Here is a 13,592-nt window from a genome sequence, read left to right on the forward strand (position 1 = left end):
CTCCTGTTTCTGGATTATAAACATACTGTTTTAGGGGCAGGAGGAAGGTACCTGTGAGCTCATTTCACTGAATGAACTGCCCATGACACTGGAGTGGTTTCTCTATGCCAGTCTGCAGCTGATGTCTGGGATGTGCCTAGGGCCTGGGAGCAGCGCAGCAAGAGAATAACCTCTCCAGCCCGTATCCCTCTGTGTGGTGGTATGTAGACACACTGTTGTTTCTTTTGTTCTTTAATTTCCTTCGTAATGACTGTGAGCAGCATCCCTAGAGTGTTTAAACATCAAAGGCAAGGCAGTGTGACAAAAGCACGCTGAGGAACCCAAAAGGACAAAAGTATTTAGCTCCTTGCAGTCCTTAAGAGCACCACAGAGGCAAGGGACCAAGTCTCTTGTCGGAAAGTTACCCAGCACATGGAGAGGACAGGTAAAGCAACGTTTTCCTTTGTAGGCGATCCCTGTCTCCGCATAGAGCCCTGCGCACCAGGCACTGAAACAGCACAGGGCAAAGGCAGCCTGCCTGCAGGGCAGGTCCTTTCTCAACGCACTTCAGGTGTTTTGATTGCTCTGGGTGGCTCGGCTGGGGATGGGGAAGAGGAAACGCGTGTTCCAGAGCTCTGTTCTCCCTCCTTTCTCACCCGTTTGCTGCTTCTCCCCTGCCCAACGCTCCCTTCTGGACCCGTTACCCCGCCGGGCTGCGGGGCTGGGCCTGGCCCTGCCCGCCCTTTTCCTGACAGACTCCGCCCTCGGCCGTGCGCCGGCGGCGGGCGGTGCTGCGCGGAGGGCTGTGAGCCGCCATGCGCTTCCGTGCTAAGATCGTGGATCTCGCCTGCCTCAACCACTTCAGCCGTGAGTGTGCCCGGGCAGGGGGACGGCAGGGCGGGCGGGCGGGCGGGCCCTTCTGTTCCAAGGAAAGGGAAGGGCGGTACGCGGGGTAGCCCCGGCCCGCGCCGTGAGGCCCAGACACCTTCACCGGCTGTGAGGGGGAGGCAGCGTGGGGCGCTTTTCATGGAGTCCCAGGCTGGTTTGGGTTGGAAAGGACCTTAAAGCTCATCCAGTTCCAACCCCCTGCCGTGGGCAGGGACACCTTCCACTAGAGCAGGTTGTTCCAGCCTGGCCTTGAGCACTGCCATGAGGCAGCCGCAGGTTCTCTTCGCCCTGAAGTATTTTAAGAGCTTCCGCAGCTGCGTTTGTGGAGACCGAGCTCTCCCTGGGATGAGTGGGGAGCGGTTCCCGCTGTAACATTCCCCTTCCTCCGCCAGGTGTAATTAACACAATCGCCAAGTTAGCCAAGACCTGCACCCTGCGCCTGACTGTCAGCAAGCTGTACTTCATCCTCTCTGATAAAGTAGCCAATGGAGGTGTTGGTATGTGGTGTGAGCTGAACCAGGTAAGCCCGGGACGCTCAACAGTCACACGGCATTGAAGACCAGAGCGGGCAGTCGTGTCTGGTGTACACGGTGGTTTATTGTATGTGCAGCCCTCACCTGAGATGTGCCAGGCCTCAGTCCTGCGTGGCCTTGTTCACTGAAGGCATTCTGCCTTGCAGGACTGCCTTTTGGTTACACAGACCTCATGTTTCTGGCTGGACATCCCCTTTGGTTGTCACTTCATGTAAAGCTTTGGTGTGGGCTGGCCCACAAGGGCCAAAGCTGGCAACAGGAGACTGTAACTCACCTCTTATGCCCCTGGTTTTGAGGGCTGGTAGTTGTTAAGGGAGGATCTGAAACTAATACATTTAGCCTGAAGGAAGGGGCTTTTGTGCCTGTGCAGCCTGTCTTGACTCTTGCAGGTGATGCCAGGCACAGGAGAGCTTCCTGTTGTACACACGCCATACTAAACTTGAGTTCTGATAGCTAAAACTTACCCCTCTGTCATATTTTCATTTGCTGTGTTTTATTTCCCAACTTAAAAACCTGTAGGGGAATTTCTTCGATGAATTTCAGATGGAAGGAGTGGCTGCAGAGCACAATGAGATCTATTTAGAGCTGATGCCTGAGAACCTGTCAAGAGCATTGAAAACTGCCCACAATGCTAAGGCAGTGAAGATGAAGTTGACTAACAAACACTGTCCCTGTCTCAGAGTCGCTGTAGAGCTGGTAAGTGCAACCATGCTTTTATCTTCATTACTAAGAAAAAGCTTTTAGAAATTAAGTGCTTTTCCTAAGATCAAATAGAAGCTTTTGTGTAATTCTAGAAAAAATAAAGGAAGAAAAACGCCATTTTCCATTACCCTTTCCTGCCATCATGAGTGGTAGCACACGGAGCCAGGTTTGTGTTGTCCAAAAGGCAAGGAAGAGGTGGTAGAAGAATGAAAGATATGTGCTTTAAACACCTTTTTCCAATGCCTACTTTCCCCCATTCCTTCATTCTCTAAATGTGTGGATTATTGCTTTCTCACTGAAGCCATTAGGTGAAGGAGGTTTCGGTGTAGTTTTTGGCTCTGCTTTGCTTTTGATTGTCCTTAATAGCAGACTGATAGGAACCTATGGAAAACTGGAACTGAATGTCTTTTGCACTCAGTTATAGTATTTCCCAGAGTGGCTCTGAAAAGTTTGAATTTAGAATTCCAGTCTTGTTTTTAACTGCAAGAGCATCCTCTCTCTTCTCTCAAGCCATCCTTATCAAGCAGCAGTAGGATTGTGACACATGACATTCCTGTGGGGGTTATTCCCAGAAGATTATGGAATGACTTCAGAGAGCCCAGTGTGCCAGACTTTGATGTAAGCATCTTGTTTTATATTCCCTATGGAAAGGGGAGGTTGCAAGTGGAATGCTTTTGCTGTGGTCTATACTACCAGTGAGGTTTGGAGAGAAGGTGAAAGGAAAGAGTGAAGGCTGGAAGCTAGAGGTTTGGAGAGTGATGGGACATGGGTTCCATCTTGACAAGGGAGTCTCCAGAACCTGTAGAAACAGAGCAGATCATTACCAGTCATTGCTGTGATACTCGGGGTGAAGGAAGGGAGGAGCAGAGGACTTGCATTGCTTTAGGTAGGAGCACTTCCAAAGCACACAGGTTTTGACCATTTTGGCTGTTTAGGTACCAGGTGGCCTAAATAATCTGTTCTTTCTGAAATTCATGGCCTACCTGGCAGAGTTAGATCTATATGTGTTTCCTCCTGATTTTTACATATCTTTTAATATCCTTTTTGACTTTTAGCATACTTTCAAGGAAAGGACTTTGTGTAGATGTGCTCCTGTTTGAGATTATGAATGTGTTACTTCTATAGTTGAGAGTATTTAAATTCTGAAGACGTAAGATTTAGTAGAAACTTGATGTGTTTTGTTCTGTTATTTCAGCTTTCCGCTGATGCAGTTCCAGAAATGATTACAGTACCATGGGGATTGTGTTCTTCCCCTTTTGGCTATAGTAACTATTTCACTGCTCAGTAACACAGATGTGGGTTCAAGTGAGAATCTGATCTGCAAAAACCCATTTCTCATTTATTTTGAACACAGATGGGATTGTATGTCTGAAGCGATTGCCAGAGCAGTGGCCTGTTGGTATAATGGGAAAGAGTTCCTCTGTTCCTGAGACCTTTGCTGATTTCAGTTAAATATTGTGCTTCCCGCACTCAGTAGACAACAGATCCCAAAATAAGATAGGATTGAAGGGAGAAATAAATGCATCACATCCCAGTTACACATGAAATACTTGAGCCAATGCAGTTCTTACATCTTTTTAGGTCAGTATTTACCTACCAGTGCTGAAAATAATGAAGAGTGTTGTGGAGAGAATGAGGAATCTCAGCAATTACGTTGTAAGTTAAAGCAGTTGAGATGTATGTCCTACAGACCTTATTTTTTCCTGGACATAGCATGTTTCCCTGTTGCCCAAACTGGTCCCCCATGTTACATCTTATTTTGGGATAAGACATTGCACTAAAGGCATCTGAAGACTCTGTAGGGGTTGAAGAGAATCATGGGATTTGTTTTAGGATTAGCACTGAAGAGCTTGTCCTGGGCTTCCTGGAAGCTTTCCCTCTTTAAACTGAATCCTTGAAAGAATTGTGTTGCTACAAGCCACTCTTCATAGCTAGTAGGAAATTGTGGTTGTTGAGGAAGCCACCTAGAGACTTCTGAAGTGATTTCATGAAAGAAATGCCCATTAAGTGAGTCTTGTGGCTGGAATTAAGGTAGACTTGAGGTAGGATTTAAAGGAAATGCTATGGAGCGCTCCTGGTTGTCAGCCTGTACTCCAAACTCTGATATGGTGGCTTTCCAGTCCACCCTGGCTTTATGGAGTGCTGGTGCAAATGCAGGAAACCTTGCATTTCTCTAGCTTCTGTCTCTTATTTCTAAACACATCAACACATCAGCTTCCCAAAACCACTGCTTGTTCTAGAGGTACTGGAGAGCAGTGGCATTTCTTTCTTTTCATAATTTCAGGGAGGTTGATCTAGGATTCATCTCACAGGAGTGATGAGAAATGCTTTTTGTACCTGAACTTTCCAATGTTCATCTTCAGAAAGTACAGTTGAGCTGTGAAGGCACTGAAATGTGTCTGGCAGCTTGTACTTGAACAAAGCTGCACTTTATTCTTCTGTAATTCTTCAGTGTGAAAGAGGCTTGCCTAAAACTGAGATTGATTGTATTGCAGATGATTGAAGCAAACTTGAGTGGAGAAATGAACTTGAAAGTAGAAACTGACTTAGTTTGTGTAACAACACATTTTAAAGACTTGGGAAATCCTTCCTGGGGTAAGTTTCCAGTTTTGTTGCCTCTTGTGGCTGTCTGATTTCAGTGTGATGCTGATAATGGTACTTACCTTCTGATAGTCCTTACAAAATAGCATCAAATACATTGAGCTTTTTTTCAAATGAAACCTTAAAATGTGGCTAATGGCTAGTTCATGTTAGTGAGGGAATTCCGGTATCCTTGACAACTTTGTAGGAAAACTGGGCTTTCTCTTCCTTGTACTGCTGTTTCTGAAAACAGCCCCTTTGGGTACCAGCTGTTCAGTTATTATCAGGTGTGTTCCTGTATGTTTTGCAACTCCTGATGTTATGACCAAGTGTTGTGTTCTTATGCTTTTAGCATTAGAGGATGGATGTCAAAGTTCTCAAGACAGAGATCCAGAAAGCATGGCTGAGGCTCGCATAGACATCAGGAAGCTGCAGCAGCTGCTTGCTGGACAGCAGGTCAACCCCACAAAAGCATTGTGCAGTAAGTTCAGCAGCTCTGCTTGGTAACTCCAGTAAAGGACAGGTGTTTGCTGTATTTGTCTCAGCAGAACAGCAGATCTTCTGTTTTGTCTGTTTGAAACTTGACTGGTTGTACTATACCTGAGGACTTCTAATGTTTCTTAAAGCCCCCAGTTTCTAGCAAGGTTTTGCATTTGATTTTGATAACTTTGCATGCTTTTCCTGAGAACATCTGTGAGTTATGCTTTAATGCAGATACTGAGAACTTCCTGAGGAAGATGTAAGTCATGGGTGTAGCATTATAGGCCTATACATTACGTATTTCCTTTTTGGTATCAACTTTCATAGACTCTTTAGTAATGCTTTGTAGACCCTTGAGGACTTAAATATTACAGGATGATATGTCTTGTCATCCTGCTATCAGAAGTGGTAAAGCATTATATTCTGATGATGGCATTGTGTAGAAGACATAACATATTTTTCCTGCTTTAAACTGGATTTGTGGTGGCTTTTTCTCTTTACAGATATTGTAAGTAAAAGAATTGTCCACTTCATCTTGCTTCATGAGGATGTTTCGCTTCAGTATTTCATTCCAGCACTTACCTGAATAGTTTGGAATCTCGGTAATTTTCCAACCTGAGGCCTTTTCCTTCAAGTCTGAAAACTTTCATGAGCTGCTGGAGTACTCTCATGTGATATGCTGTTAGATACAGCCATTAGATGGACATAATTTCCTTATTTATGAAATTATTCAAAACATCTCATCCAGAAGGCCATTTCTGTGAAGAGTTACTTGCTATGAAAGATACAGTGTTGGGGAGCTGTCATATCTGAGCGTTATGGGCAGCAAAGCTGAAAGTTGCATGTGCTTCTGGGATGCTTTGAGATGTAGGGGGATACTTTCACAAGCATGAAGGTAGACTTAGCCTCTGGAGCTGCTGCTGAGTGTATCCAGTATTGGGCAATACAGCTCCAAGTTAAACTGTCATATTTCTGTGGAGCAGGACAGTGACAGATTGGTATCTCCTTATAATATAAAAGTTATAATTGTGAGAACATTTATCTTTTATTAAAAAACAAAAAAAAAACCCAACAAAAACAACCCAAAACCCCCCAGAATCCCAAACACCACAAGGGGCAGTAATGCTGGTACAGGTCAGGAGTATGCAGTAACAGATCCATTTGATGTTCTGGAGGGGAGGACACTAAACACACCAACAGAGGTGAAATCTCTCCAGCCCCAGGGCTTTCTTACCCTTCCCACCTAACACACAAGGATGCAGCTCAGCCCTGCAGTCCTGTTGATGTGTACATGCTGATCAGGTGGAAAATAATACTGAGTTCTAAATGTGCTGGCATCTGTGAATCCAACTGTGAAGAGTCCTGAGAGCAGTATGGGGTCTTGGAGGCCCTAAGCAGCCTCACCAGGGACCCCTATCCACCCCGTCCATGGGCGCACAGATGCTGTTTCAGCTTGGGTTGTGGTATCCTGTACTCCTTGAAACTATTTTGTAAGTGGGCCAGGGCACAGCCTTGTTCCTGGATTGTTATTTATTGAAGCCACTTGTATGCCTGTGCTACCTTAATTTTGCTGAGCAGGATACAGTACAAGACTATTTACTCTGTTGCTGAAGGTGATTTTTCTGACCTCTTGCTGATACGTACTTTTGGAGTAGTTGCTCCTGAACATAAGTACGTAGCGCACGAGGTTGTGTGTGTACTTTTTATATGTTTACTGGAAGTTTGTGCCTTAACTTTAATCCAACACCTGTTACATGAATACCTATGCAGCTGAGAGCTTTTGCTTTGTAAGTCATTTTAAACTGACAAGTTCTTATATTGAACTGGTGTATTTTGGTTCCGCTTCCTAAGGGAACAGTGCTGCATTTTTCTGTTGTTCTGTTCACATGTTATCCATGCATGTAATTCTGGTCCTTCTGATCACTCAGTTCTTTTATAGCATTCTAGCTCTCCAGTCCTCTTCATCAATTTTGCATGGAAGTGCTGGCTTGTAAGTAAAATAAAAAGTCACTTGGACACTGTAAAGCATCACACAGGAAGTTAACATTCCAAACAGGAGGCAAATAGAAGAAATGCTGAAGTTATATTCAGCTTATATTGCTGAAAGTGATAGTTTTGCTTCTTTTTTTCCAGTAGATTTGCTGGGTTGACTTTAATTCTTTGGATTGATTTCAGGGCAGTGTAATTGCTATTGATGTATATTTAAATCACAGTATTTTCCAGAAACATTCATTGAAATAGTTATTCTGGGTGCAGTGCAAACAAAGTTACTTATGGAGCACAAAGCCAGGTTTTTACAGAAGCTTGTAATATTGATCTGTTGATCTTCTGAAAGCTAGTGAAAATCCTTCACTACTCATTATATATTGCCTAAGATATCCCTACCCATTTTGTGTCAGACACCGTATTGATTTCCTTCTTAGGGCTTTGGTTTTCAAGGAATCTACATGTAATTGTTAATTGCCCATTTTTACATACTACCAATCTCTGCTATCTTGTATTCCTTTCATCCTGTTTTTAAAGTATGTCTTAGAGGAGCTTGGAAGGGGGTGAGAGCATAGAATTCCCTGAACCAACCACCAGCTGCTGAGTTAGTAATGAAAAATAACTTTCTTTACTGGTTGTTTCATTCTGGCATCACGGGGTTAACACAGCAGGTTATTTGTTTGGACATTTCACATGTTATCTTACTCTGGTGTAACTGACTTTTAAGTTCCAGTGCTGCAGTATCTGCTGCGGTCTGACATTTAGCGGTACTTCCATTTAATCAGATTTCCTCTGATTTGGAACACCCAAGATTCTGTCAGGTCTAGATAACAAGAAAAGAAACTTGAAATGTCGAAGGGTGAATTCTAACTATAAGATAGGGGATTTAGACAAGATGTTGGCCCTGACCCACCATCTGTCCCAGGGACCAGAAGATGCTCTCCATCCCTCACATCCAATCCCGTCTGTCTTGTTCTGGCATAAGCCTTACACAAGCAAGTCCCTGGCAAGTCTTCTGCCCTGTTGAGAAAACCCAGGAGGAAGTTAGATATGTGTTACATGGCTTTTGACTTGCTCCTGGTTTTTCAGATGTACTCGCTTCTAAATTCACCGCCACATTTAACTCTGCCTGGCTCTGAACAATTTTTATATCTTTGTATTGAGCCACAGCAGTTGTTAAAGAGTTCAGGCCCTCCATGACTCTTGGATTTGATTTTTGACTTTCTGTATCTTCTATGAAACTTTACGAAGCTCTGCATTTGACCTGTGCAAATTTACACATGCCACTTCAGTACTGGGTTATATTCATCACTTAGGAGGCAAGAAGAGTTAATTCAGAGAACAAGTTTGTGAGTTCAGCTGAAACAGGCATTTCGAGAGGCAGTCATGGAAATTGTTCTCAAGTAGTTTCAGGGAACAAAGAATTCGTAGAAGATCTTCAGATCAATTGTATTTCTTCACATGCAAATGGACTCTGTCCAACTCAAAGTTAGATCTTGCTTTGAGTGTGTGTTTTGTGTGTTAGGCTTTTTGGTTCACCACCACCACTTGAAGTTTATAACAAGTGATAATAATGTGTAGCCGTGTAGTGGCTGAATAACTGACAGACTGAATCCATTTGGCACCTTGTGTAACTACCCAAACCACATCTTACAAATTCATCATCTGAGAACACTTAATGAACCTTCAGACCTGTTTCACATTGTTTATAGTTGCCCTAGTATAATGTTGTGTATTATGGTTTCCAGTTTACGTTTATAAGGTTAAATTCTGTAGCCACTACTCAGGTCTTACTAGACAAAGCTTCTGCATTGTTAGGCTCAACTCTTTGCTGAAGTGAGTAGCTAAAATATCTCTGCCTTCAAGGAAGCATTTTTGTGTGATCAGTGAACTGATATAGAAACTTACCTATAACCTTTTGCTTTCCCTGCCTTCTGGTTGCACAGTACTATATTACTGATCCTTATTTTTATGCTGCTTTAGAAAAAGACTGCATGTATTCTTTTTTGTTAATGCCACAGCAATGCAAATTTTGATTAGAAAAAGAAAACAATAGAGGGTGCTGTAGAGCTGTAGGAAAATGCTTTCCTCTGCTTTCCAAAGCAAAGTGAAGTTAGGAGCAAGCAGTGGCCCTCAGTTAACATTTGTAAGAAGGTGTGATTTTAGTTATAGTCTTCTATAAATGCCATTTCTCAGATGGGCAGGTGGCCAGTGACTAAATGTAAGACTGGAATTGTTTAGATTTTGTCAGCTATGACAGAAATACTGTTTCTAGAGCAAGCATGATGAATAACCCAGTGAAATCATGTAGGCAGACCCTGAGAGATGCAACTGAACTGAGATAAGGTGACTAAATAGTTTACAGAATCTGGACTTAAGCCTCTCTGTGCTTCATCTGTAATACAAGAATCTGTACTAACAGCTGGGTGCAATATGGCAAATAAATGCGTGAAGGATTTCCTGGGCATTTGGCTTCTCTGACAGAGGCTAAATCACTTCATAGGTACTTACTCAGGGATATCTTTATTCATGTGCATGGGCTGGTGCTATAGATGTTTTGTTATCCTTTCCTTAGGTGAGAGGGCATGTGTTCAAGTCCTAGTCAGTTCATAATTACTTAATCTCACTTTGTGATGTACTGTTGGTGACAATCTGAAGCACAATTTCTTGTAGTAAAGCAATGCTGGACTTCCCCACTCTTTGTACCAAGGCATTGACAGATTAGTTGATTTTTCTTCCACTTACCAGATTTAAAGGCCATATTCTCTGAGCTTACAGGGTTACTGTAATGTCATCTACCTATGGAAGATGCCAAGCTGGAGCTCAAAGTAATGTATTCTGGTATTCAAGAATCAGAGACCTCCAGCAGTGGGAACTATGGGGTCCTAAATGTACTCAGTCAAATGTCAGAAGTCTTTTCCAAAAGTGAAAACAGACATTTGTTATGCAATACAAGCAAAAGGTAAATCACTCTCAGATCTTCAAGCATTTTAAGTGATGTCCACTCATTTGCTGGCACTTGTGTAATTTGCAGCAAAAACTGGGAACAACTTTAGCCTTTGTTTTACTCAAAGGAACTGTCAGTGTTGCTATCTGCTAGAAAACTTTACTTACCATGGTCACTTGGGTGAATTAATCACTCCTCAAAGAACTTAGAAGCAAACTAGCAACTCAAGGAATTACCTCTAATATTGTGAAATAGTATGGCATAATCTGTACACAGGTATTAGACTTCTGATCAGCTCATAGGTATCTGTTAATTTATAGGGGCCACCTCACAGCTGGCATAAATCAGCTTAGTGCATTTGAAATCGGTAGCTACACCAGTTGATGCCAGCTGAAAGATACGGCTTTGTGAAGCTTTCAGTGGTTTGGAGCAGGGAGGTGGCACAGGAGCTTTCTGCATAGATCTCAGTTGTTACGTTTCTTCTGGAAGCTGAAAATAAATCACAGATTCGAGTCATGACGTTTGTATTTCCAGAAGGCACTGGCGTTCCTGATGAGGATACAAACACTGACATGCCACTGGCACAGGGGTTTGTTTTGATTTGGCTTGGCTTCTATGACACTGATGGTAGCTATTTGACTAGGCCCCTTGGAGGGGGGAATGAGTGATTAATTCCCTCAAGTATGGTATCTGTGGCTACAGTTGCCAATATTTTAATGATAGGACCACAAAACCTTGTTTCCTTCATTTTGTGTTAGCCTGTGGGTTGCAGGAGGTGAATGTATTCACAGAGTGGAGGCTGCAGAGACCTTATGATTCTGGAGTTTTCTTTTATACAAACTAGACTAATTGACAAATGAGCTTCTGTTTGCCTGCTTGCATGGGTGGCATGAAAATCTCATCACGTGCAGACAGGGTGCTCCATGGGATCACCACCACTGTAGGCTTGAAATAGAGGATCTGCCTCCCTAGAGATCTGCTATGTACTCAAACTCAAAACATCTGTACAATATATAGGGGGGCCATTTGGGTCTGTAGGGTGTTGCTTTTCCTGAGGATTTCAACGTGTTCTCTTTTCCATCCCACTTCAAGCATATCCTTAGGAAGTCCACTGACCTGAATGAGAGCTAACGAACACTTCTCAGTTTGTGTTCTTAAAGTGGAATTCTCTGCACCTTACAGGTTTTGGTTTGGTTGATGATGAACCTGTGCTTGTTCGTATTACAGACATTTTGTATTGTCCTGCCTAAATCTGGATTTTCAGCCTTCTCTGTACTGAACAATTAGTTCAAAAATACTTGTGTGTGTAAAACTGAAATACAGATATTTTAAGTTTTAAAGTAGTGAAACAGAGGAATTTCCTTAACTATCTGCTGCTTCAGCAGAAAGTTCTTAAATACAGTCAGTTACACTTAGAAACTGGAGCCTTGAGAGGTAATCCCATAGACAGAGACATGGTTTATTAGTAGGAATTATCTTGTGTGGTATTATGTTTCAGTATCTTCTGTTAAGGTTTACAGGAATAGACATGGGATTGTTATGTTGAGCTTTGTGTGAGAGAAGTGAAGACATTGGAATTTCCTTATATAATCTAAACCCACTTTATTTAGATACAGACAATGACTTCATGGAAAAAATAAACATAATGAAAATGAGCTACTGATAACTAGAAGACTAAGCACAGGACATGGTGCCAGGACAGCTCTATAAGTCATCTTTCCCTTGGGATAAACTACTTGGAGAGAACACAACTTGAGATGAGACCTTGACTTTGTTTGGTCCTTTGTCTTGCCAGATCTTCCAAGCTTATCTTAAGATGCTGAAGAACTCTGTTTCATCTCGCAGCCCCTGAACCTGGCATATGGCAAACCAGGGATGTCTGCAGAGCAGGCAGTACTGAGGCCTTCATTACTGTGCTGACAAAAGGGGTTCTCAATAACCAGATGGTATTGGGGTGTAAGTTTCCAGGTTGTAGGTCAGGAGGCAATGACATTGCTGGGGAAGAAGCTTATTTAAGTCTAGAGGACTAGGGCAGAGGTCTTCTGAGGTACATGGCAATTACTGTATTTCTGCAGGTGAGGGACCAAGCATGGAAGATCTCATCTGAGAGGAATGAAGAATAGGAAAGCTGCAGCAGAACTGTCTCTGCTTCTCTCTTCTCTCTGTGTTGATAAATTGAAATGAGGAATGGGCGAAGTTACTCAGTCAGGGCAGCAAGAGAGTTTCTCATTTTCTTCATGCCTGGTCAACATGTCAAAGCCTAAAACCCTCACTCCTGCCTGCCTTGACAGAAGACCAGATGCCACATTACATTTACCTGGTATGTTTGCCTGCCATGTCATGAAGGTTCTTCAAAATGGAGACAAAATCAGGACTTGATAGATCTTGTAACCAGATTAATGTAGCCAAATAGCTTTTATATTTTAACTCCCACCCTGGCATGAGACGTGCACTCTGGTCCTCCTTAAATAGATGTCTCGCTTAATAGACATTTACAGTGAACTCTCGCCACAATAAGGCATTATTACTCGTGCAACCAGCAGTTCAGAAGTGTAAGCTTCTCCAAGATGTGTAATGAACAGATGAACATTGCGCTCTGCAGTACTTCTGAGAAGCAGGGAAACAGGCTCAGCCTCATTACTGAATAAGGGCACACTCAGAAATTCTAGGGGAGAAGCAGACTCAGGTTATTTAGTGGGTATTATGGGGGGAGGTATTCACAGCAACTTCTTTTCCAAACTGAAAAAGAAATTCAGAATTTCAAACTGGAAAAACAATATTCCTGAAAAAGTAAAAAAAGGCTCCTTCTACCTCCAGTGCTTTGCTTTAGTGCTGCTTGTTGGCAATTTGACATTTAAGTATTTTCTCTCAGGCAGAAGCTTTTGGGAGGTAAATGCCTTCAGCAGTTAAGATCGCAAGGTGCTTTGTTGCCTTGAGTACCTTAGTAGAGGTTGAACAGACAACTGTGGGGAAATGTGGGATCAAAACTGCAAATGTGCATGTATTACAGGAGCCTCTGCAGCTGGTGAAGGCTGTCCCTGTAACTTCCTGCTGCCTGCCTTTCATTTTTGCCCAGTAGTTGTGATCACTGGTTGTTCCATTTACTCCCCCTTTGAAGCCCATTTTAATCTTCATCACCTCCCATTAAGTCAGATCTATATCCTTTCCCCTGCCACACTATAAAATCACCTGCTTAGAGCAGCATCTGTGACCCTTCATGAATCGAGTAATATGAAGTTAAACTACAATGATAAAAGGAGTTCAAGTTTTGCTGCAGAAAAGCCAGAAAACAGCTATCAGTGAGATTCCTTTGTAGACTTTGTCCACATTTGCAGCTTTTCCAGGCTCTGTGAGGCTGTTAACAGTTGGCCAGTCAGACCTTCAGTTAAATGCGGGCTCTAGAGGCTCATCAAGTGATTTTTCATGCCAGCCCACACTATGTGTTCAAGCTATGCAGATCTCTTGGAAAGAATCAGTCTTAAGCATTTAGAGCAATG

General features: G+C 42.9%; 1 protein-coding gene across 4 annotated transcripts; it reads left to right on the forward strand.

Moving 5' to 3' along the window:
• The first annotated feature begins 710 nt into the window (after window positions 1-710).
• HUS1 (HUS1 checkpoint clamp component) lies at window positions 711-12,911 on the forward strand. Of its 4 annotated transcripts, none has more exons than XM_057431649.1 (9): window positions 711-846; window positions 1,260-1,387; window positions 1,920-2,096; window positions 2,613-2,720; window positions 3,684-3,758; window positions 4,598-4,697; window positions 5,035-5,163; window positions 5,666-5,764; window positions 11,706-12,911. In XM_057431649.1, the coding sequence occupies exons 1-8, from the start codon at window positions 795-797 to the stop codon at window positions 5,746-5,748; spliced, it is 852 nt and encodes a 283-aa protein (XP_057287632.1). In that variant the 5' UTR covers window positions 711-794; the 3' UTR covers window positions 5,749-5,764; window positions 11,706-12,911. The 4 variants fall into 4 exon arrangements, with proteins under 4 accessions (XP_057287632.1, XP_057287633.1, XP_057287634.1 ...); XM_057431650.1 differs by having other exon boundaries at window positions 11,891-12,911; XM_057431651.1 differs by lacking the exon at window positions 11,706-12,911 and having other exon boundaries at window positions 1,944-2,096; window positions 5,666-6,029.
• The last annotated feature ends 681 nt before the right edge of the window (window positions 12,912-13,592 follow it).

Source organism: Pezoporus wallicus, unplaced genomic scaffold (genome assembly GCF_028554395.1).
Source record: "Pezoporus wallicus isolate ANWC-B61680 ecotype Strahan unplaced genomic scaffold, APGP_CSIRO_Pwel_v1 scaffold_11491, whole genome shotgun sequence".
Lineage (NCBI taxonomy): Eukaryota > Metazoa > Chordata > Aves > Psittaciformes > Psittacidae > Pezoporus > Pezoporus wallicus.